At 43.3% G+C, this 26,416-nt stretch overlaps 1 protein-coding gene across 1 annotated transcript in view; it reads right to left on the bottom strand.

Annotated features, from left to right (window-relative positions):
* Window positions 1–787: 787 nt before the first annotated feature.
* wdr48a (WD repeat domain 48a) overlaps window positions 788–26,416 on the bottom strand; it is a 132,142-nt gene continuing 106,513 nt past the window's right edge. Inside the window, exons 14-19 of the mRNA XM_078231657.1 lie at window positions 15,827–15,922; window positions 10,745–10,850; window positions 10,271–10,358; window positions 7,102–7,178; window positions 2,717–2,909; window positions 788–2,102 (exon numbers count right to left, since the gene is read on the bottom strand). Coding sequence (XP_078087783.1) covers window positions 2,007–2,102; window positions 2,717–2,909; window positions 7,102–7,178; window positions 10,271–10,358; window positions 10,745–10,850; window positions 15,827–15,922 — 656 coding nt within the window. The 3' untranslated portion in view covers window positions 788–2,006. The remainder of the gene's footprint in view (window positions 2,103–2,716; window positions 2,910–7,101; window positions 7,179–10,270; window positions 10,359–10,744; window positions 10,851–15,826; window positions 15,923–26,416) is intronic.

Genomic DNA, 26,416 nt, shown 5'->3' with positions numbered 1-26,416 from the left:
AAATGAAATTAGTCTGGAAGAATTTTTTTTATTCACACTTGGAACACGGAGATCGCTGGCTGGCCAGCATTTATTGCCCATCTCTAGTTGCCCTTGGCGGGCAGTTCAGAGTCAACCACATTGCTGTGGCTCTGGAGTCACATGTAGGCCAGACCAGGTAAGGACGACAGATTTCCTTCCTTAAAGGACCTTAATGAACCTGATGGGTTTTTCCGACAATCAGCAATAGTTTCACGGTCATCAGAAGATTCTTAATTCCAGCCATTTAAAAAAAATCAAATTCAAATTCCACCATCTGCCATGGCAGGATTCAAACCCGAGCCCCCAGAACATTAGCTGAGGTTCTGGATTAATAGTCGAGCGATAATACCACTAGGCCACTGCCTCTCCCTGCTAAGAATGAATTTTTACCCTGGTCTTTTTGCTTGACTGTCACTGTAACACTCACCGTGGTTTTACTTCCTTTCAATTCTTTGTGAGGCACTCTGTGGTACAACTCCTACTTTTAATGTGGAAATGAGTAGGTGTTCATAGGTCAATGGGTAGAGGAAGATGGCAGCAAAATTAAACTGGCATAAAATGTGTCACTGCTCAAAAAAGGCAAAATCCAGCCTCTTAACTTGTTCTTTAGTTTAAAATACCTGCAATTTCTCAAATCGGAAAGGTCTGGGAAACCCAGCTATAATTTACAATATAAAATATGCACAGAAGTTCTGAGACAGGACATCACCAAGGGTATCCAGTCAGTTTTGTGTATCTATAGTGTATTGGATTGAAGGTACCACACTGATTTAAATATTACTTTATTTGAGCCTTAATGTTTCAACTCTGGATTGGGAGCATCCAAAAGGAATTAATTTTGCAATCAACTACAAAGTCTCAAAGCTTTTTTCTTAAAAAAAAGTTTAAAAAATCTTGTCTGTTAATATTAGCTGAATAAAAAAAGAATCTTATTTACAACAAACTTCTCACAAGGTAGGGTTTGGATCAAGGTGACTTACAGCCCGTTAGAATTCTTCCTTTTAGAATATCAGTCACACCATGACAATACGTCCGTTAGTTTGGCTTCAACCCATCCCTAGCTGTTGATCATCGTAACACAAAGGAATATGTTCTGGCATCTGCTGTGAACCTGCCCCATTAACCCGGAACTTGTGCCATCGTGTCCTACTAACCGGATTTCATTCTCTTTCCAATTGAACTCTCTCTCTACACGGTTCCTCTCTGGCACATCAAAAGATTAACCTTTGACAGATGTAGCACCACTAACTGAATTTAACAAAATAACAAGACTAAAACCTCAAGCAGCGAGGACAGTCGGTTTGGGGGTACAACTCACAAACATTGAGCACATTTAATTGGCAGCTGGGACGTTGTTTGCGTTCAACACTAGCGATGAATCTGCTCTTTCCACATTCCCTTCCCTACCTCATTTCCCAACTGAACCAACAAGATTGGTGGCGTTTACGTGACATCTAAAAAGAAAGCTCGGGAATGCATGAAAACAAGAATTTGCAGTGATGGATAACATCACATATAGTAAGGTGACAGCAGTAGCTAGTGCGGTGTCCATGCAGGAAACGTTTCTGTGTAGACAATGAGTTAGAAACAAATAAAGGACACCTACTGATGAAGCGTTTATGTCTATTATCTGGATCATTTATCTATGCTTTGTACACTGGGCAGTGTAATCCCCGCCACACTATAAATCTACAGTATTCTGCGCCCTGCCCGTTCAAATTAAGACAGTGCACTGGGATTAATTTCAATTTACAATCTGCAGTCTTCCTATATTGTATAGCATTAGAATTTTCCGTATGATTTGACGCTTTTCTCCATACTGGATTAAATCGGTCAGTTGAGCTGGGTCTAACAGAGCGGTGCACTGGGCACTGTTATTGCTCTTGTAACCCAGCTTAGGTAATGAGATTGGGTGCAGACAAGAAAGTTCACAATAAGAGTACTGGCTTCTAGGAGTCAAGCCCGCTGCCATTCCCCATTAATCATCACGTCGACTTCTGCCGATAGTGAAGTGTCAGGTCCCCTCCGCTCTTCCAGATGAAGTGTTTCACTGTCCGCAGGTCCATGTTTGGATCAAGCACCTGCAGATTTAAGGTTGAGAGGTGTTGAGAAACATGTTGTTACCATGCAGTGAGATAAGTCTCAAACACAGGACAGGGTAGGATGATCAATGTGCAGTCAACTGGGTTTCAGCTATTCATTGCATGCTTGCAACCTCTTGCGAGGAAACAGCAGTATGGATTTTACATTGAGATATTTCTTTGGCAAATGCGCTAAGTGCTTCACACGATTAATTACTCTCGGCATGTAGAGATTTAAGTAATCAGCTCAGTGAACATTCTGCACCAACATCTCATCAACAGGTTGATCAATCATTCCAAAATTAAAGCAAATTACTGCGGATGCTGGAATCAGAAACAGAAAATGCTGGAAGATCTCAGCAGGTCCAACAGCATCTGTGGAAAGTTGGCTCTATTCTCTCTCCACAGATGCTGTCAGATCTTCCAGCATTTTCTGTGATCAATTATTCTGCCTTTTCGGTGATAGGGAAGTGGCTAATATTCCCCAAGAATTGGGAATGCGTTATCTTTAACTTCCATCTGATCACAGAAGCAGGCAGAATGGCCTTCACAATCTCTTACAAGGTTGTTTGATATTAACTAATTGAGAACAGATTAGTAAGGATCAAGCTAACCTGATCTTGACAAAGTAATTCAATCTTCTCCTCTGCCAGTACAGCAATGTCTTCTTCTTTGTCCTGCTCCCCAGGCTTCTCATTGTTTGAGGAGCTGGTTGTTTGGGATTCATTGTCGAGGTTGATGATCTTCTCATAAACGTGCTCCATCACCTTCCGAACCTGCAGCATGTCACTAGCTGATAAACGATCTCTGCAAAATGGTTAAAGGTTGCAGCCGGTGAGCAATTGATTAGAACATGTGATTCTCTGAATGTTGTTGGGGGGGTGTGCAGAGCTTAATGTTGAAGTTTATTCATTAGTGTCACAAGTAGGCTTACATTAACACTGCAATGAAGTTACTGTGAAAATCCCCTAGTTGCCACACTCTGGTGCCTGTTTGGGTACACGGAGGGAGAATTTAGCATGGCCAATGCACCTAACCAGCACGTCTTTCAGACTGTGGGAGGAAACTGGAGCACCCGGAGGAAACCCACGCAGACACAGGGAGAAAGTGCAAACTCCACACAGACAGTAACCCAAGTCGGGAATCAAATCCGGGTCCCTAGCGCTGTGAGGCAGCAGTGCTAACCACTGTGCCATGTATTAATGTATTAAATTAAATGAAGTCACAAAAAGATCTTGGGTGTTAAGATATTAAACAAAAAAAGTGCACAACACTAAATTCACAGCAGATCAGGCAGTTTCTTTAAACCGTTTACATTTTAGATCTCACTTTCCACAACTTCATGACCTTCCAAGCATTTCACACAACTAAGTGTAGTCACTGTTTTAATGTGGCAGCCAGTTGGCACTCAGCAAACTCCCGCAAACAGCAGTGCAGATAATTGGTTAGAGGATATTGATCGAGGGGCAGGTATCCCCAGGAAAAACACTCCCTGTTCTTTTTCGGATCTTTCACGTCCAGCCGAGAGAGAGCAGATAGGACCTCAGTTTAACATCGATTCGAAAGGTGGCACCTCTGACAGTGCAGCACTCCCTCAGTATATTGCACTGGGCTGCCAGCTTAGATTTTTGTGCTCAATTCTCTGGAGTGGGGCTTGAACCTTCTGCCTCAGCAGCAATATTCTATCAACTGAGCCACAGCCAGAAGGAAAGAAACATAATTTAGCCCCCCCACCCCAATAGACCCCTACTCAAAACTGAAATGCACCTTTTTATTCACAGATGCTGAGGGATGTCACTGCTGTATTGTGTTTTTACTTAGTTACTTTTCCCCCACTATCATATTATAAGCACTGTGGTGCGCTTAACAATCATAGATTTCTAACATCAAACGAGATACGGAATGATATTTATGTCCAGAAAAACAAAATGAATATTCACTTCATAGTGACTCATATACACAGTATATGTTTTAAAGTTTATTAGTGTCACAAGTAGACTTACATCAATACTGCAGTTAAGTTACTGTGAAAATCCCCTTGTGCAAAGTAGATAGACAGAAGGTAAATGAGGCCTTACAGTTTGGCTTGCATTGTAAGAACAAAATAAAGCTGAGATGTCACACGCCTGTGGACGAATACGGAATCAAGTTGGCCAAAGGTTTCTGCATCAAATCAGGATTAATAGAAGCTCTCAGATTAAGCTGATCAGTTTGCAAATCTCAAACCACAGCACTGACTCAGGAATTCAAACAGTCAGACATAAACATGATTGTATTTATAAACTGCTGCTGCTCTTTCTCGGTGAAACTTGGCAAAAAGCGCTGGCTGTATTTTATGAGTTCAGCACAAAGAACCCAATTATTGGGAACATTTTGTTCCTGGGATCAGCGTTGAAGTTACGCGGGAAATATTGCAGTACAGGAGTGAGCCGCTGGAATCCAAATTAGCAGTCTCAGTTTACCCAGAACATTTGCAAACATATCCGAGTTTAAATATTCACTGGCCTTTATTGGCCTTCAAAATGGATTTACCTTGTATGTGATTGACTCTTAATTTCCTCAGATGCGCTCTAGCAAGTCCATAAGATATAGGAGCAGAATTAGGCCATTCGGCCCATCGAGTCTGCTCAGCCATTCAATCATTGCTGATAAGTTTCTCAACCCCATTCTCCCACCTTTTCCCCATAACCTTTGATCCCCCTTACCAATCAAGAACCTATCAATCTCTGTCTAAAATGCACTCAATGACCTGGCCTCCACAGCCTTCTGAGTTCCCTAGATTCACCACCTTCTGGCTGAAGAAATTCCTCCTCATCTCAGTTCTAGAGGGCCGTCCCTTTACTCTGAGGCTGTGCCCTCAAATGCTAGTCTTTCCTACTAATGGAAACAGTTGTAAAGCAGCTAGCAGGTTAGAGGAAGCCCAGCACCGCCTGGTCAGGGCAACCAAGATTGGGTAATAAATACGGTCTTGATGCAATGGCCACATTCTCAGGGACAACATTTTGAAACTTTAATTTGCTTTTGGGTAAATCTGGAAAAATAAAATCCTCAGACTGGACTTTGGGAATGTGAAAGACACTAGCCCAGCTCATGAGGTGCTGAAAGGATGGATGGGTATTTGTTTGCAAAAGAAGGGTTATTGGAAAAGTTGAGCAGATCAGAATGAAAGAAAAAGAGGCACCATGGCTGACAAGACAAGAAAGCTGGCCTGCCCCAGCTCTGACACCTTTTTAAAGTCTCGCAAAATGTTTCTTGTAAATAAAAGCAAACGTCAACAACGTATGCTGAAATCGTCAAAGCTGAACTTTTTAAAAAATTCATTTTTGGGGCATGGACATCATTGGCTGGCCAGCATTTATCGTTAGTTGCCCGAGGGCAGTTGCAAGTCAACCATATTGCTGTGGCTCTGGAGTCACATGTAGTCCAGATCAGGTAAGGACGGCAGATTTCCTTCCTGGAAGGACATTAGTGAACAGATGGGTTTTTCTGACAATCGACAATGGTTTCACGGTCATCAGTAGATTCTTAATTCCAGATATTCTTTAATGAATTCAAATTCCACCACATTCGAACCCGGGTCAAATGAGCACAATTGGATCCTAATTAGGGACAGCAATCAAATAGAGATAGAAGATTGCTGATCGCACTGTTACTCGCTTGCCTCTTCAAGATAGACCACGAGAGAATGGAGACTTGTATCCTCCAACATTGCCCTATGCAATCAGCTACTGATTTAGGTACATTAAGCTTACAGATGAATCATGTCCAGATATTTAATAGGATTAATAAGCTTTTTCTTGCCTCTTGTACTATGAGAACAGCCACCGGACAGTGAGTTTGCTTATAAAACCTTTTCCACTAAAAGCTACAAAAACCTCAGTCATAATTCTCCATCATCCCTGTAAAGACTGTTAGGAGATATTAATAGCGTGGCCCAATTTTATTTTTAAAACAGCACCCAGGAAGATTGTTAGTGCCCCTTAGAATGGGAGATCAAAGGGCATTAGTGATGGCAACTAGTACCAATTAGAGACTGATTATCCACAGATTTGGAATGAGGGATTTGATGGCCTATTCCTCTTTCCAGAGGGTTCTTTCTAACCAAGGATTCTCTAAGGCCTCATGAGGCTGGTTGCCAGGTTTATTTTTGCCTCAACTGTCTTTTGATATCAGCAGAGTAGTACCAGGTGAACACAAAGCACATTAAACACTTTAAAGGAAAAAAATTGCAGTTAGTGCTGACAGTTAATCTTTTGTAAAGTTTTCACCAACCAATTATAATAGTCACATTAAACACTGAAAGACTAAATAAAGTCGGATCAAGTTCAGCAAGTCTTTACCAGATTTTCAATCTGTATAATATTACTTTACAAAATTCACCCCTTTGATAACTTAAGCACAATGTTTGATGTACAAACTCAACAGGCTTAAATCTTTACTTGCACATTCCCTCTGAACTAATTGAGGTGCAAAGAAGAAAAGATCCAAAAGTGAAGAAAAAGAGACAATTGTTCTCAGCTCTACAGCAGAGCAAATCCTCAGCTCAGGGGAAACGCATATCATAGAATTCCCACAGTGCAGAAAGAGGCTATTGGGCTCATCGAGCCTGCACCGACAACAATCTCACCCAGGCCCTAACCCTGTAACCCCCGTATTTATCCTGCTAATCCCCCGACACTAAGGCTGATCAACCTAATCTGCACATCTTTAGACTGTGGGAAGAAACCCACGCAGACACTGGGAGTACTGCAAATTCCACACAGTCACCCAAGGCCGGAATTGAACCTGGGTCCCTGGCGCTGTGAGCAGTGCTAACCACTGTGCCGCCCTATTTCTTTTTCACCCACCTCCTTGTCCCTCTCCTGCCATCATGAGCCTTCCCATCTCTTTTGTACAGTTCTCTTTCCACATTGCCCCCTTGTCTTTGTTAGGCCACCTCCTGGCCTCACCTTGCACTCCACCCCTGGCCCTGAAGAGTTTTAAAATTATCCTTACTTACTTTTTAAGTGTCTTTGCTCCCGAAGAAGAATGAGGCTGCAGGTAGAATGGGATCTTGTTGAATTTGGGCATGTTTTTCTGCAAAAAGAATGTAAAAACAAACGGGTCACAGAAGGTCCACAGCTACCACAATGAAAAATAAACCTAGAGCAAGAAACTCAAAGGGGAAAGTAAAGGCAAGACGTCTTATGGAATTTTTTTAATGAGTCGAGTTGGGTTTTAAAAAGTGTCGGTGATGTTGAGATTCCCATTCAGATTTTCCATCATGTTTTCTAAGTTGCTGAATGAAAAATTCTGCATCATCCCATTTTAAAAATAAAAGCATGGCACCATTGCAGGCAAATTTTTTTATTTTTAATTAAAAAATCAAAGTGGAGGGACACACATATTAAAAGTGGTTAGATACAATTCCGGTTATCTAATCACAGGTAGCATGATATTGATTTTGAGATGAAACACAGGTGAGGAACCAAAATGGTACCAGAGACACAAGGAATTAAGGAAGTTTAATTTAAAGGTTAATGTTAATCAAGTTTAATCTTCGAAAGGCACCACTGAGGTGATCCAACTGAAATCTGACAGGGAGACTTGGCAAATGGTTCACTGTGGCGTAAGATTTAACCATCATGGCAACAACATCTGGCACATTCATTTGAAAAGATAGTATTTAGAAACCAATGGGGACATTGCGTACTCTGCTGCCCCCTATATGCCAGGTAGGCAATTGTATTGAACTGTACACACCAAGATATCATAGAATCCCTACAGTACAGAAGGAGGCCATTCAGCCCGAGTCTGCACCTACTCTCAGACAGAGCATCTTACTCAGGCCCAACCTGTCCTACCTCCGTAACCCACACATTTACCCTGCTACTCTCCCTAACCTGCACAGCCTTGGACTGTGGGAGGAAACCCGAGGACCCGGAGGAAACCCGAGCACCCGGAGGAAACCCGTGCAGACACAGGGAGAGTGTGCAAACTCCACACAGTTGGCCAAGGCTGGAATTGAACCCAGGTCCCTGATGCTATGAGACAGCAGTGCTAACCACTGTGCCAGCGTGCTGCAGATGCCAGATGGGTTTTTACGACAATTGACAATGGTTTCATGGTCATCAGATTTATTTTTTTTCTGTCCTGATGGGATTTGAATCCGGATCCTTAGATTTCACCCTGGGTCTCTGGATTACCAGTCCAGTGACGATACCATTAGGCCATTACCTCCCCCTAAAGATGCTGGAACTCAGATTAAGCAGTCGCTGCAATAGCACAATTTGCCTCAATGTTCACTTGGAAGCAAGGATGGAAGAAAGCCCAAGTATCAACAGTTCTGATCGACATCTAATAACCTCTTCCAGAATACACGAGTGCAGGCAAAGATAGGATTCTGCTGGGCTTGGTGCTGCACAATCAGAAGCACAAAGAACTAGCCAAGGCACCAAGGCAATTGTCTCCAAGGACCTAGCGATCTTGCAAAAAGCCTCAATTGCAATGGAAATCTCTTCATGATCCTGAAAATCTGTGCATTTTATTTGGAATCTCAATATATCTTATTTGTAATAAATCACTTTCAGTTGCTTGCTGGTAATTTAGTAAGGCCTCACTAAACAATTCAGTGTAGCGCTCCTCTAATTCTGGCTTCTTGTGTATTCCCAATTATAATTACTCCGCCACAGGCGACTATGCCTTTAGTTGCCCATGATGTGGAGATGCCGGCGTTGGACTGGGGTAAACACAGTAAGAAGTTTAACAACACCAGGTTAAAGTCCAACAGGTTTATTTGGTAGCAAAAGGCACACAAGCTTTCAAGGCTCTAAGCCCCTTCTTCAGGTGAGTGGGAATTCTGTTCACAAACAGAACTTATAAAGACACAGACTCAATTTACATGAATAATGGTTGGAATGCGAATACTTACAACTAATCCAGTCTTTAAGAAACAAAACAATGGGAGTGGAGAGAGCATCAAGACAGGCTAAAAAGATGTGTATTGTCTCCAGACAAGACAGCCAGTGAAACTCTGCAGGTCCACGCAACTGTGGGAGTTACAAATAGTGTGACATAAACCCAATATCCCGGTTGAGGCCGTCCTTGTGTGTGCGGAACTTGGCTATCAGTTTCTGCTCAGCGACTCTGCGCTGTCGTGTGTCGCGAAGGCCGCCTTGGAGAACGCTTACCCGAATATCAGAGGCCGAATGCCCGTGACCGCTGAAGTGCTCCCCAACAGGAAGAGAACAGTCTTGCCTGGTGATTGTCGAGCGGTCCCGAGGCATGGTACATTGGGGAAACTATGCAGACGCTGCGACAACGGATGAATGAACACCGCTCGACAATCACCAGGCAAGACTGTTCTCTTCCTGTTGGGGAGCACTTCAGCGGTCACGGGCATTCGGCCTCTGATATTCGGGTAAGCGTTCTCCAAGGCGGCCTTCGCGACACACGACAGCGCAGAGTCGCTGAGCAGAAACTGATAGCCAAGTTCCGCACACACAAGGACGGCCTCAACCGGGATATTGGGTTTATGTCACACTATTTGTAACTCCCACAGTTGCGTGGACCTGCAGAGTTTCACTGGCTGTCTTGTCTGGAGACAATACACATCTTTTTAGCCTGTCTTGATGCTCTCTCCACTCCCATTGTTTTGTTTCTTAAAGACTGGATTAGTTGTAAGTATTCGCATTCCAACCATTATTCATGTAAATTGGGTCTGTGTCTTTATAAGTTCTGTTTGTGAACAGAATTCCCACTCACCTGAAGAAGGGGCTTAGAGCCTCGAAAGCTTGTGTGGCTTTTGCTACCAAATAAACCTGTTGGACTTTAACCTGGTGTTGTTAAACTTCTTACTGTGTTTAGTTGCCCAGACAGCAAACTGTGGAACACCCTCCCTACAGCTCGCTGCTTCTTTACCTCAGTTTCGTTCTTTAAGCCACTTCTTAAAACCAACTCTTTGACCAAGCTTTTGGTTATCTGGCCATGTGGTGCAGTGTCATACTTTATTTTGTAATGCTCCTGCGAAGGGTCTTGGGACATTTCATTATAAATACATGCTGTTGTTACAGAAGTAGTGAAACTGTTTCTGAACATCAAACAAAGATGCTGCATCATGTATTTCGAGACACAAGATGTTAAGAGCACTTCCATGCCGATGGAGAGGACTGAATCAGGGAGTTACTTACGTCTACAGTAATGTCGATGACCCACTGGGGCACAGTTTCATTCAGAAGCATGGATTCAGTTTCACCGCCTGCGTCTCGACACAAAAGTCTGCAAATAATTTAATAAACTTTTACTCTCATTGTTCAATGATTTAGGAATAGGGAGAATGAATAAACGCAAGGGGAAAATACAGGTGTGTCGACGACAGCTTTGGAAACAGAATATTCATGAATCTGGGCACCAAGAAACAAAAAGGTTCTGTTAACTGGATTGAATCTATAGCGCAAACCAAGATTAGTTTCGTCCTTTTCATTCTCATGCCAGAATTAATGTTTAATTTCTTCTAGGCTTAGCTGGCATTTGTAATGTAATAGGAGTAGGCATTGGTCTAGGCCGATTAGTTAACATTCTTCTAAAGACATGCACTGAAACCGCCATGTAGTCCAAACTGTGCTGGCCAGAGCAATATCAGAGGTAATAGTATTAGACAATACCTGAAGAGAGTGCGACCACCTGCCTCACCAAATATGACTGGAGTGTGTGGTGGCACCTGGAAATATCCATTGCCTTTCTGTATTCGGTTCTCTTGCTCACCATTGACTGAAATGGAAAAAAAAAAATCAATTTTCTTAAATTGAATAAAGTTTTAAAATTGGCTATTTGCTTTACATAGTTGACGAGAATATAACACTACTGTAACACTACATTCTGCACTCTCTCCTTTCCTTCTCTATGAATGGTATGCTTTGTCTGTATAGCGTGCAAGAAACAATACTTTTCACTGTATGCTAATACATGTGACAATAATAAATCAAATCAAAGAACCAGGAGCAGGAGTAGGCAATTAGCCCCTCAATCCTGCTCCGATGTTCAATACGATCCAGGCTGATCTCATCTTGGCCTCATCTCCACCTTCCTGCCTTCTCCCCAAACCCATCATCCTGCCAGTAATTAAAAACCTGTCTCCTTAAGTTGGTTTAGTGTTCCGGCGTCCACAGCACTCTGGGGTAGAGAATTTCACAGATTCACAAACCTTTGAGTGAAGTAATTTCTCCTTATTTCTGTTTTAAATCTGCCACTCCTCAGCCTAAAACCATGGCCTCTCATTCAAGAATGTCCGGGGCCAGGGGAAACATCCACTCCACATCTACCCTGTCAATCCCCTTTAGCATCTTATATACCTCAATCAGATCTCCTCTCACTCTTCTAAACTCCAGCGAGTGTAAGCTTAAGAAACTCAATCTCTCAAATCCTTCATTCCTGGAATCAATCTACTGAACCTTCTCTCATGCACACCCAGCTCCCCCAACCAGCCTCCTCCCTATTCCGTAGCCCCACGCATTTACCATGGCTAATCCACCAACCTACACATCTCTGGACACTTGGGGGCAATTTAGCATGGCCAATTCACCTAACCTGTATGCCTTTGGCCTGCGGGAGGAAACTGGAGCACCTGGAGGAAACCCATGCAGACATGGACGGCACGGCCTCACAGTGGTTAGCTGCCTCACAATGCTAGGGGCCCAAGTTCAATTCCTGGTTTGTGCGAAGTCTGCACGTTCTCCCCATGTCTGCATGGGTTTCCTCCCGGTGCTCTGGTTTCCTCCCACAGTCCGAAAGACATGCTGGTTAGGTGCATTGGCCGCGCTAAATTCTCCCCCAGTGTACCCGAACAGGCGCCGGAGTGTGGCGACTCGGGGATTTTCACAGTAACTTCAGTGCAGTGTGAATGTAAGCCTATTTGTGACACTAATAAATAAACTTAACACTTTTCAAGTCAGGCAGAAGTAGCTTTTGGGAACTTTCTGATAAGATGGCTATACTGGTAACTCAATACATCAGGCAAACTGATGGCCTATCGCTCTTTCATGTAAAAATGCATTGCTTGCCCAGCAGTCCTGATTTGGCCATTCTCTTGTAAGTGGATCATGTTTTAATTTAAAAAGTTTTGTCACCATCTTAAATAAAAAAGGGAATGGTGCCAGACAACAAAAGTTCCTTCAGAAGTTATCAGTAGTGGAATTTCAGCCCAGCCACCTCCTTTATAATTGGGTATTCTTTCCTAGCCAAACTCTCACAGAGAGACTTTTTATCAAACTCTTCTCACTGCAGCAGATACAAAAATTGGAAACTTGAGATTAAAATATAATATTACAATCAGAAGCAGATTAGTGCCGGTTAGGAAGAAATAACTTGCATTTATGTAGTCCAAGTAAATGAGACAATCACTCAGTGAAAAGGGATAGAGTGGTATTATGGAGAAAAACAACTTTAAGGATTTAAACTTATTGCATATTTATTTTATTTGTTCATTCTTGGGAAATGAGTGTCGCTGGTTAGGCCAGCATTCATTGAGCATTGCCCTTAAGGTAGTGGTGAGCTGCCTTTTGAACCGCTGCAGTCCATGTTTTTGTTCAAAGTTTTTGTTCAAAGCGTGCAGGAAGGTTTTTTGACTCAGTATGTAGACAGGCCAACTAGAGGTGAGGCTATATTGGATCTGGTGCTGGGAAATGAGCCAGACCAGGTGCTAGACTTGGAAGTTGGTGTGCATTTTGGTGATAGTGACCACAATTCGGTTACGTTCACCTTAGTGATGGAAAGGGATAGGCATGAACCTCGGGCCAGTGGTTTTAGCTGGGGGAAGGGTAATTATGAGGCTATTAGGAGAGAATTAGGAAACATAGGTTGGACCAGGAGATTACAGGGACTGGGAACGTCCGACATGTGGAGTTTTTTCAAGGAGCAGCTACTGCGAGTCTGTGATAGGTATGTCCCTGTCAGGCAAGGAGGAATTGGTAGGGCTAGGGAACCGTGGTGCACCAAAAAAGTTTCTTTGTTGGTTAAAAAGAAAAAGGAGGCTTATGTTCGGATGAGACGTGAGCACTCGGGTAGTGCACTAGAAAGCTTTAGATTGGCTAAGAGGGAGTTGAAGAGCGAGCTTAGAAGGGCTAAAAGGGGACATGAGAAGACTTTGGCGGATAGGGTTAAAGAGAATCCTAAGGCGTTCTATAGGTATGTCAAGAACAGAAGGTTGGTTAGGGCAAGTTTAGGGCCAGTTATAGATGGCAGAGGGAAGTTATGTGTGGAACCGGAGGAGATTGGTGAAGCATTGAACCAATATTTCTCTTCGGTGTTCACGCAAGGGGACATGAATATAGCTGAGGAGGACACTGGGTTGCAGGGGAGTAGAATAGACAGTATTACAGTTGATAAGGAGGATGTGCAGGATATTCTGGAGGGTCTGAAAATAGATAAATCCCCTGGTCCGGATGGGATTTATCCAAGGATTCTCTGGGAGGCAAGAGAAGTGATTGCAGAGCCTCTGGCTCTGATCTTCAGGTCGTCGTTGGCCTCTGGTATAGTACCAGAAGATTGGAGGTTAGCGAATGTTGTCCCATTGTTTAAGAAGGGGAACAGAGACTTCCCCGGGAATTATAGACCGGTGAGTCTCACTTCTGTTGTCGGCAAGATGTTGGAAAAAATTATAAGGGATAGGATTTATAGTTATTTGGAGAGTAATGAATTGATAGGTGATAGTCAGCATGGTTTTGTGGCAGGTAGGTCGTGCCTTACTAACCTTATTGAGTTTTTTGAGAAAGTGACCAAGGAGGTGGATGGGGGCAAGGCAGTGGACGTGGTATATATGGATTTTAGTAAGGCGTTTGATAAGGTTCACCATGGTAGGCTTCTGCAGAAAATGCAGATGTATGGGATTGGGGGTGATCTAGGAAATTGGATCAGGAATTGGCTAGCGGATAGGAAACAGAGGGTGGTGGTTGATAGTAAATATTCATCATGGAGTGCGGTTACAAGTGGTGTACCTCAGGGATCTGTTTTGGGGCCACTGCTGTTTGTAATATTTATTAATGATCTGGATGAGGGTATAGTTGGGTGGATTAGCAAATTTGCTGATGACACCAAAGTCGGTGGTGTGGTAGACAGTGAGGAAGGGTGTCGTAGTTTGCAGGAAGACTTAGACAGGTTGCAAAGTTGGGCCGAGAGGTGGCGGATGGAGTTTAATGCGGAGAAGTGTGAGGTAATTCACTTTGGTAGGAATAACAGATGTGTTGAGTATAGGGCTAACGGGAGGACTTTGAATAGTGTGGAGGAGCAGAGGGATCTAGGTGTATGTGTGCATAGATCCCTGAAAGTTGGGAATCAAGTAGATAAGGTTGTTAAGAAGGCATATGGTGTCTTGGCGTTTATTGGTAGGGGGATTGAATTTAGGAGTCGTAGCGTTATGTTGCAACTGTACACAACTCTGGTGCGGCCGCACTTGGAGTACTGTGTGCAGTTCTGGTCCCCACATTACAGGAAGGATGTGGAGGCTTTGGAGAGGGTGCAGAGGAGGTTTACCAGGATGTTGCCTGGTATGGAGGGGAGATCCTATGAGGAGAGGCTGAGGGATTTGGGATTGTTTTCGCTGGAAAGGCGGCGGCTAAGAGGGGATCTTATTGAAACATATAAGATGATTAGAGGTTTAGATAGGGTGGATAGTGATAGCCTTTTTCCTCTGATGGAGAAATCCAGCACGAGGGGGCATGGCTTTAAATTGAGGGGGGGTAGTTATAGAACCGATGTCAGGGGTAGGTTCTTTACCCAGAGGGTGGTGAGGGATTGGAATGCCCTGCCAGCATCAGTTGTAAATGCGCCTAGTTTGGGGGCGTTTAAGAGATCCGTAGATAGGTTCATGGACGAAAAGAAATTGGTTTAGGTTGGAGGGTCACAGTTTTTTTTTTAACTGGTCGGTGCAACATCGTGGGCCGAAGGGCCTGTTCTGCGCTGTAATGTTCTATGTTCTATGTTCTATGTGGTGTAGCTCCACCCACAGTGCTGTTAGGAAGGGAGCTCCAGAATCTTGACCCAGCGACATTGAAGGAATGACAGCATAATTCCAAGTCAGGATAGTGCGTGGCTTGGAGGGAAACTTGCAGGTGGTAGTATCCCCAAGCATCTGCTGCCCTTGTCTTCTAGGTGGTAAAGTGGTGTGTAGTGGTGGTGGTGGGAGTGAATGTTTAAGGTGGTGGATGGGATGCCAATCAAGCGGACTGCTTTATCCCGAATAGTGTTGCACTTCTCGAATGTTGTTGGAGTTGCACTCATTCTGGCAACTGGAGAATATTCCATCATATTCCTGACTTCTGCCTAGATGGTGGTGGTGGACAGGCTTTAGGGAGTCAGGTGCTGAGTTACTTGTTACAGACTTCCCAGCCTCTGAACTGCTTGTGTAGCCAAATTATTTATATGTCTGGTCCTGATCAGCATCTGGTCAATAGTAACCCCCCAGATACAGATGGTGGCGGCATCGGCGATGGTAATGCCAGAGTGTCATAGGGAGGTGGTTAGATTCTCTCTTGTTGGAGATGGTCATTGCTTGGCACTTGTGTGAATGTTACTTGCCACTTATTCGCCTAAGCCCGAATATTGTCCAAACCTTGGTGCATATGTACATGGACTGCTTCAAGGTCTGAGTTGTAAATGGTGAACATTGCACAATTAGCAAACAACAACTTCAATTTTTGAACAAATTCTACATTTATCTGCTCTCAAGACCAATTCTGGTGTGAAATACTGACCCATATTCATTTCATTTTCCTCTTCATCCATTGGAATGATGTGCGTTCTTGGCCAATATTCCAACAATGCTTGCAGTAACAGTCCTCCAAGGTTAACTGTAACATGGAAATAATCAATTTAATCAAAAGGAAGCGTGGAAATTTACTTATTAGTCACAAGTAGGCTTACATTAACACTGTTACTGTGAAGATCCCCTAGTTGCGACACTCCGACGCCTGTTTGGATACACTGGGGGAAAATTTAGATGGCCAATGCATCGAACCAGCACACCTTTCGGACTGTGGGAGGAAACCGGAGCACACAGAAGAAAATTTATTTTTAAGACCAAAAACAAGTTAGATATTTAAAATCATAATCAGCATTCAGAAATGCATGGGACCTAAAGAGGCCATTCTGGTCTTTAGGACATTAACTATTTCATCTTGACAAGTACCTTGGACACATACTTCCACTTTTAAATGATGTTTAAATGATGAAAAGAATTCAAGTGCAAGTAGATATTTTACCCTCAAGCCTATTCAACTGTTCAATTCGATATTGAACAGTTGCTGGCCTTGGAAAGAGTCCAGAGGAGGGTCACAAGAATGATCCCTGGAATGAAGAGCTTGTCATATGAGGAACGGTTGAGGACTCTGGGTCTGTACTTGTTGGAGTTTAGAAGGATGAGGGGGGAATCTTATTGAAACTTACAGGATACTGTGAGGCCTGGATAGAGTGGATGTGGAGAGGATGTTTCCACTAGTAGGAAAAACTAGAACCAGAGGCACAACCTCAGGTTAAAGGGACGATCCTTTAAAACAGAGATGAGGAGGAATTTCTTCAGCAAGAGAGTGGTGAATCTGTGGAACTCTTTGGCGCCGAAGGCTATGGAGGCCGGGTCATTGAGTGTCTTTAAGACAGATAGATAGGTTCTTGATTAATAAGGGGATCAGGGGTTATGGGGAAAAGGCGGGAGAATGGGGATGTGAAAAATATCAGCCATGATTGATTGGCGGAGCAGACTCAATCGGCCAAGTGGCCTAATTCTACTCCTATGTCTTATGGTCTTATATGGTCTGTGTCTCAACTCAATTTACCCACTGAGGTGTATCCATACACCTTGATACCCTTACCCAAAGAACCCCAAGATCCCACATCTTTAATTTCAAATGACCTGCACAGCCTATTGAGTTCCAAATTTCCCCTACAATTTGAGTGAAAAGGGCTTTCTGATTTTTCTTCTAAATGCGCAAGCTTTAATTTTATTTTCTGTTTTAGAATTTTGTTCTGGATTCCCACATCGTGAAAATCATTTCTCTGCACTTACTTCATCAAATCTTAGAATCATACAGTGTAGAAGAGGCCCTTCGGTCCATCAGGTCTGCACCAACACATGAGAAACACCTGAACTCCCACCTAATCCCATCCACCAGCACATGGCCCACAACCCTGAATGTTATCATTGTGCTCATCCAGGTACTTTTTAAAAGGATGTGAGGCAACCCGTCTCTACCACCTTCCCAGGCAGCACATTCCAGATTGTCACCATCCTCTGGTTAAGAAAGTTTTTGCTCACATCCCCCCCAAGCCTCCTGCCCCTCACCTTGAACCGATGTCCCCGCATGACTGACCCTTCAATTAAGGGGAACAGCTGCTCCCCATCCACCCTGTCCATGCCCCCTCATAATCTTGTACACCTCGATCAGGTTTCCCCTCAGTCTTTGCTCCAACAATAACAACCCGAGCCTATCCAACCTCTCTTTATAACTTAAATGTTCCATCCCAGGCAGCATCCTGGTGAATCCCCTCTGCACCCCCTCCAGTGCGTTCATGCCCTTTCCTTCAACAAATCACAAATCCCTTCAACATTTTAAAGACGATTGTCTGAACATGGAAATACGGCTATCTTTACGCAAATATTGTTTAGAATTAAGATAGGGGATAGTTCTGTGGAATCTGCACTGTACTCCTTCCAATACTAAAACCTTGAGGTCTGTTGTTTAAGAGTTGGGATCTGACCAAGGCTTTGTACAACTGAAACATTAGTTCCTCACTTTTGTATTGAACACCCCCTTGCAAGAAAGGGCAATTTGAATCAGCCTCTGATTACTTTTCGCTCATGAGCATTAGCTTCTGTGATTCATGACTAGGGACACTAACTCTCTTTACTCCCTCATTATTTCTCGCCTCTCACCATTAAGGTGATATTTTAATTAGTCTTTCTCAGATCCAAATTAGATGACAACACACATGCCCACATAGTGAATTTTTCTTGCTATAGTTTTGCCCATTAACTTAGATTGTCTGTGCCCCATTATCACTTACATGCCCAATTTAATGTAATCTGCAAAATTGGTTACACTATTCTCTGTTCCTTCACATGCGAAGGTTCACTTGCATTCTAATTAATTCCCAGAGATTGAATTGACTGGATGTCCAATGCTTGCACACCTCTAGCAATTGAGTTTCCTGGGTGACTCACACAATTGCCATGATTATTTTCTTTAGTATGACATTAAGTTTCACAGCAAGAACCTAATCCTCACATCATACGAGCAGGCAATAAATCTCAGCAGGTCTGCGTGCGCCCTCCAGTTCAATTACTTTCTCTTTTACTGTGATATAAAACTTGCCCAAAATTGAGAAGAAATTAAAATGAAATACATCATCCAGCTCCGCAAAGCCACTTTGAAAACAAATGCCCAACAACCACGGGAACAGCAGTGCACAGTACATAGAATTTACAACACAGGAGCAGGCCATTCGGCCCAACGGGTGACTGCTTCACACAAACTTCCTCACACCCAAAGTCGAGTCATAGCTGCTGGTTATTAAATAGACCAATATCAATTTTCCTCTTTCAAATATTTGTTCTTGGGATGTGAACATCGCTTGTAAGGCCATTATCTTTTGCCCATCCCGACTGCTCGGTGCTGAGCCATCTACAACTGAGTGCTTTGCTAGGCCATTTCAGAGAGCAGTTAAGTCAATCACATTGCTGTGGTTCTGGAATACCACATGGGCCAGATTGGTAGACCTTCCTCCCCCGAAAAACATCGGTAAGCCAGATGGGTTTTTTTTAAAACCACAATTGGTAGTTTCATGGCCATTAAGAGACTAACATTATATTCCAGAGCTTTATTAATTTGCTAAATTTAAATTCTTTCTGCTGAGAGGGGATCTCATAGAAACATATAAAGTCCTGATGGGAATAGACAGGCTAGATGCAGGAAGAATGTTCTCGATGTTTGGGGAAGTCCAGAACTAGGGATCAGAGTCTAAGAATAAGGGGTAAGCCATTCAGGACTGAGATGAGGAAGAACTTCTTCAGAGTTGTGAACCTGTGGAATTCTCTACCAAAGAAAGCGGTTGGGGCCAGTTTGTTAGATATAGAACATAGAAGAGTACAGCACAGAATAGGCCCTTCGGCCCACGATGTTGTGCCGAGCTTTACCTGAAACCAAGATCAAGCTATCCCACTTCCTATCACCCTGGTGTGCTCCATGTGCCTATCCAATAACCGCTTAAATGTTCCTAAAGTGTCTGACTCCACTATCACTGCAGGCAGTCCATTCCACACCCCAACCACTCTCTGCGTAAAGAACCTACCTCTGATATCCTTCCTATATCTCCCACCATGAACCCTATAGTTATGCCCCCTGGTAATAGCTCCATCCACCCGAGGAAACAGTCTCCGAACGTTCACTCTATCTATCCCCTTCATCATTTTATAAACCTCTATTAAGTCTCCCCCCAGCCTCCTCCGCTCCAGAGAGAACAGCCCTAGCTCCCTCAACCTTTCCTCATAAGACCTACCCTCCAAACCAGGCAGCATCCTGGTAAATCTCCTCTGCACTCTTTCCAGCGCTTCCACATCCTTCTTATAGTGAGGTGACCAGAACTGCACACAATATTCCAAATGTGGTCTCACCAAGGTCCTGTACAGTTGCAGCATAACCCCACGGCTCAAACTCCAACCCCCTGTTAATAAAAGCTAACACACTATAGGCCTTCTTCACAGCTCTATCCACTTGAGTGGCAACCTTTAGAGATCTGTGGATATGGACCCCAAGATATCACTGTTCCTCCACAGTCTTCAGTTCCTCCACATATGTTCAAGAGTGAGTTGGATGTGGCCCTTTTGGGTAAAGGGATCAAGGGGTATGGAGGGAAAGCAGGAGTGGAATACTGGAAGTGCATGATCATATTGAATGGTGGTGCAAACTCGAAGGGCCGAATGGCCTCCTCCTGCACCTATTTTCTATGTTTCGATGAACATTAGAATTTGAACACGTCTCCAGAAAATCAGTCCAGGCCTCTGTATTATAAAACCAGTAACAATACCACTACGCTACTGGTATAATATGGCAATTTCTAATGGGGTGGCTTAATAGTGGGAAAAATAGGGCAGAAATTGGACAGGCTTGTGTTATCTTCAGCAATGTCACATGCAAGTGAAATGATAATACGTTCCAATTCCATTTGCACAAAATCATTGAAGTTTCAGTGCTTAAGGAGCCTATTTGGCCTAGTTCCATGTAACAGCTATTTGCTTTAATCCTATTTCCATGCTCTTTTCTCATACCCTTCAATACAATTCTAATTCCCTTGTTAATAAGTTGGCTTCAATAACTACTTGCGGTAATGCAAGCTGCATTCCAAGCCCTTTGTGTGAACAACTCTCTCATCTTTGTGGCTGCTGTGTTTTAAATGATGAGATTTTAAAAATAAAACATTAAAAAATTTCTCGGGTTACATTTGCAATTTAATCTTTTGATGTGAACGTCCAGAGAATAAATAACTACAGCGATTTGCAATAGAAATTCGGTTGCCATAATATTAAAATGATGGCATAGGTACGGTTTTCTGGTTCTCTGCATGACTAGTTGAGTAACATAACTGTTATGTTACTGAACTAATCATCCAGGGAACCGGAGTTCAACCATTAAAGCAGTTTGAGATTTGAATTCCACGAAATGCTTGGATTCTGCCAAAAGACTCAATTATTTTTCAAACAGACTGGCATTGTCGGTGAACTTCTGAACTTAAAAATCCAACAAAGGCAAATCAGATTTACTTCGCACTTTAGCATTAGATCACTTACAACTCATGCTGCTATTATACTGCCAGTTTGTTGTTAATGTGAGAGTTTTAAAAAAGTTATCGCGAACTTGCCCAATTGTCAATTAAAAACCCACTGGTTTACAAATGTCCATGAGGTAAGGGATTGAACCCACGGCTCTTACCCAGGTTGGCCGATATGACGCGATTCCAACACCACGTGGCTAAATCATTACTGCCCTCTTGATGGAGCTCAGCAAGCACTCAGTTGCAACAAATTTCTATTAAGAAAAGCAGTTCAAGTAGGTGGCCCACCATCACCTTCCCAAGACAATCAGGGGTGAGCAATAAATGCCAGCCTTGCCTGTGACACCACGCCCTGAGAATGAATATATTTTTAAAAATCCCACTTGTTTCACTGGCAGGTTTACATATCTTTCCTTCGCCAGTGTTAGTTATCTCACAAACCAGCCTCCCATCCATTGACTCTGTCTACACCTCCCGCTGCCTCGGAAAAGCAGCCAGCAATAATCAAGGACCCCACGCACCCCAGACATTCTCCCTTCCACCTTCTTCCGTCGGGGAAAAAGATACAAAAGTCTGACGTCACGTACCAACCAACTCAAGAACAGCTTCTTCCCTGCTGCCGTCAGGCTTTCAAATGGACCCACTTTGCATTAAGTTGATCTTTCTCTACACCCTAGCTATGACTGTAAAACTACATTCTGCACTCTCTCACTTCCTTCTCTATGTACGGTATGCTTTGTCTGTATAGCACGCAAGAAACAATACTTTTCACTGTATACTAATACATGCGACAATAATAAATCAAATCAAAAATCAAAAGTAGCACGCTGCCAACACAGAAAAAGGAGAAAACCTTTTAAAAACGAATCCAAAGAAAATAAAATGTCTCAGGTAATTAACTTGCATTCTGCTAGAAGTACAAATTATTTTTCAAACAGACCGGTATTGTCGGTGAACTTCTGAACTTAAACCCAACAAAAGCAAATCAGATTTGCTTCACACTTTAGCACTAAACCATTTATAACTAATGCTGTTATTATACTGCCAGGTTGTTGTTAATGTGAACCGCGCACAATTGGCACTGATGAAAAAACTGCAGTGCAAAGTTCTGAAAATACTAAAATCTGTAGAGGAGGAGCCCGTGGTACACTGGTAATGCCACTGGACTAGTAGCCCAGACAGCTGCGGTAATGCTCTCAAAAGCAGTTGGTGGAATTTGAATTCAATTCACAAAAAAATAATCTGGATTTGAAAGCAAGTCTCAGTGACGGTGACCATGAAACCATCATCAAATGTCATGAAAACCCATCAGGTTCACTAATGTCCTGCAGGATCATTTTTCCTTGAGAAATGTGTTTCTAGAGTGTTTGATCACACAAAGATGAGGAGGAAAAGGAAGCAGGTTTTGAGTATTCTCTTTTACGGAGAGATGGAAGAAGGGAAAACAGTCTCAACTGCCTTTAAAGTTAAAGTTTTTTTTGTTAGTCACAAGTAGGCTTACATTAACATTGCAATGAATTTACTGTGAAAATCCCCTAGTCGCCAAACTCCGGCGCCTGTTCAGGTACAAAGAACAAAGAAAATTACAGCACAGGAACAGGCCCTTTGGCCCTCCAAGCCCACACCGACCATGCTGCTCGACTGAACTAAAACCCCCTACCCTTCCGGGGCCCATATCCCTCTATTCCCATCCTATTCATGTATTTGTCAAGACGCCCCTTAAAAGTCACTACCGTATCCGCTTCCACTACCTCCCTGGCAACGAGTTCCGGGCACCCACTACTCTGTATAAAAAATCTGCCTCTTAGATCTCCTTTAAACCTTGCCCCTCGCACCTTAAACCTGTGCCCCCTAGTAATTGACTCTTCCACCCTGGGGAAAAAGCTTCTGACTATCCACAGAGAGAGAATTTAGCATGGCCAATGCACCTAACCAGCATGTCTTTCGGACTGTGGAAGGAAACCAGAGCACCCGGAGGAAACTCATGCAGACATGGGGAGAACATGCAAACTCCACACAGACAGTGTCCCAATCTGGGAATCGAACCTGGCTCCCTGGTGCTGTGAGGCAACAGTGCTAACCTACTGTGCCGCCTTTTAGGGAAGGAAGTCTGCTGTCCTTACCTGGTCTGGCCTACACCTGACTCCAGACTCACAGCAATGTGATTGAATTTAACTGTCCTGTGAAATGGCCCAACAAAAGCCACTTATTTCAATGGCAAGTGGGGGTGGGAAGCAAATGCTGGCCTTGCCAACAATATCCACATCCCATCACAGTTGCTATATTATTTTCTTAAACTTAATATGGCATCTTTATAAGGTCAAGATGTGCCTATCCACATGCTCAAATGATGCGCATGGGGAACATGCAATGCAGAATGGTATGGTATTAGGGATCTTTGATAATGCATCCAAAGGTCTCTCTGGTCGTCTGTATTTCCTAGTGTCCTACTGAGCATTGTGTATTCCCTTACTTTGTTATCCCCCTAAAATGTATCATCTCACACTTTCCAGGGATAAATTCCACTTGCCACTTATCTGCCCATCTGAACAGGCCATCTATATCATCCTGTAATCTGAGGCTTTCCTCCTCGTTATTTACACCACCAATTTTTGTGTCATCTGTGAATTTACTGATCACACCCCAACATTCACGTCTAGATCATTAATGTACACTACAAACAGCAAGGGACCCAGCACTGATCTCTGCGGCACACCACTGGACACAGGTTTCCAGTCACAAAAACAACCTTAGACTAATACCCTCTGCCTCCTGCCCCGACCCCAATTTTGGATTCAATTTTCCAAATTGCCCTGGATCACATGGGCTCTAACCGTCTTTATCGTCTCCCATGTGGGACCTTGTCAAAAGCCTTACGGAAGTCCATGTAGACTACATCAACTGCACTGCTCTCATCTACACACCTAGTGTAAAAATTCAATCAAATTTGTTATAGAGTCATAGAGGTTTATAGCATGGAAACAGGCCCTTCGGCCCAACTTGTCCATGCTGCCCTTTTTTTTAAAAACCCCTAAGCTAATCTCAATTGCCCGCATTTGGCCCATATCCCTCTATACCCATCGTACCCATGTAACTATCTAAATGCTTTTTAAAAGACAAAATTGTACCCGCCTCTACTACTACCTCTGGCAGCTTGTTCCAGACACTCACCATCCTTTGTGTGAAAAAATTGCCCCTCTGGACACTTTTGTATCTATCCCCTTTCATCTTAAACCTATGCCCTCTAGTTTTAGACTTCCCTACCTTTGGGAAAAAATATTGACTATCTACCTTGTCTATGCCCCTCATCATTTTATAGACCTCTATAAGGTCACCCCTCAGCCTCCTACACTCCAGAGAAAAAAGTCCCAGTCTATTCAGCCTCTCCTTATAACTCAATCCATCAAGTCCCGGCAGCATTCTAGTAAATCTTTTCTGCACTCTTTCTAGTTTAATAATATCCTTTCTATAATACGGAGACCAGAATTGCACACAGCATTCCAATTGAGGCCTTACCAATGTCATGTACAACTTCAGCAAGACATTCCAACTCCTGTATTCAATGTTCTGACCGATGAAACCAAGCATGCCGAATGCCTTCTTCACCACTCTTGTCCATCTGTGACTCCACTTTCAAGGAGCTATGAACATGTACCCCTCGATCTCTTTGTTCTGTAACTCTCCCCAACGCCCTACCATTAACTGAATAAGTCCTGCCCTGGTTCAATCTACCAAAATGCATCACCTCGCATTTGTCTAACTTAAGGTCCATCTGCCATTCGTCAGCCCACTGGCCCAATTAATCAAGATCCCGTTGCAATTGGAGATAACTTTCTTCACTGTCCACTACACCATCAATCTTGGTGTCATCTGCAAACTTACCAACCATGCCCCGTATATTCTGATCCAAATCATTAATATAAATGACAAATAACAGTGGGCCCAGCACTAATCCCTGAGGCACACCGCTGGTCACAGGCCTCCAGTTTGAAAAACAACTCTCTCTACAACCACCCTCTGGCTTCTGTCAAGAATGTGCAGACTCCGCAGTAACCCAAGCCAGGAATCGAACCCAGGTCCGTGGCGCTGATAACCAGCAGTGCTAACCACTGGATTTGCGCCACCTGAAAATCCAATGAACACAAACATTTTGACCCTTTGATGAGGGACTATGCTTGGGTGGGTATAACTAACATAACCCAACAAGTGGAGGAGAATTGATGCAGACTTGATTGTCTGAATGGCCTCCTTCTGCACTGTAGGGATTCTAAGAAGAAGTCAACCTGCTCAGAGATGATGAGCAAAAAATATGGCTGTGAATCAAATCTCACAGCATTGCATTATTTTAAAATTGTCTCAGCAGGAATAGAGAAATGCATCCAGCTACGACAGCATAACATTTCATTTACACCATTCTGACAACAAATTACAAACTTTGCAGTGGCAATTTCAGTTTTCACATGTTAAATGTGACAGGCATGTCTTGCTGGCAACAAAAATATAATTGTTAATTTGGAATTTAATAGTGTTTTGCTATTGGATATTTTCTTAAGGTTACTTGGGGAGAGTTCTCAAATTGACAGTGCAGCTTTGAAACCCCTTTGCATGCAACAGGACTGCGAAGTTGATCTGTTCCTAAGTGCTTGAGGGAGCTGGGGAATACGTAATTCAATCAGATGGAAAGCTATCAAACTAATGGTGTACAGATTTTGGTACAAATTTGTTGATTGCTTGAAGGCACTAATGTAAGCAGAGTTTCTTCGGCATTGAGCTGTCTCCAATATATCATGTCTGGCGACGGCAAGTTGGAACCCAGTCGATCAATGGCAGATTAGGTAATCAAATACTTAGCAAGATAGGCAGGTCATCGACCCCTGGAATCTGCTGCTGCCATTCAATTGGGTGATGGTTGATCCGCACCTCCTTCAATAGTTTTCTTCAATCCACGTGCCTCGGCAGGCAGCACGGCGGTTAGCATTGCTGTCTCACAGCGCCAGGGACCAGGGTCTGATACCTGGCTTGGGTCGCTATCTGTGCGCAGTCTACACATGCTCCCTGTGTCTGTATGTGTTTCGTTCGGTTTCTTCCCACAATCCAAAAAAGGTACTGGTTAGGTGCACCGACAACGCTAAATTCTCTCTGTGTATCCGAACAGGCGCCAGAGTGTGACGACAAGGGGATTTTCACAGAAACTTCATTGCAGTGTTAATGTAAGCCTACTTGTGACACTAATAAATAAACTTCACCTGATAAAATTCTATCTTTGTCTTGGAAATTTCAATTGAGCCAGCATCCATAGCACACTGGGGGCTTAAATTCCACTACAGTGTGTGTGAAACAGTCTGACTTTACTCCTGAATGGCCTGACTATATATTTTTTTACGATTATGTCTCCATATTCTAGATTCGTTCACCAACGGCAATAGCTTTCCTAAACCTATTCTATCAAATCATTAACAGATCAACAAGAGCACCACGCAACCTTCCAAACTCAGGAGGATGCAACCCAAATTTGTAACATC

Source organism: Mustelus asterias, chromosome 2 (genome assembly GCF_964213995.1).
Source record: "Mustelus asterias chromosome 2, sMusAst1.hap1.1, whole genome shotgun sequence".
In the NCBI taxonomy this organism is placed as follows: Eukaryota; Metazoa; Chordata; class Chondrichthyes; order Carcharhiniformes; family Triakidae; genus Mustelus; species Mustelus asterias.
Note: the sequence above shows the minus strand (reverse complement) of the source record. Positions and strands in the feature narration are given on the sequence as shown.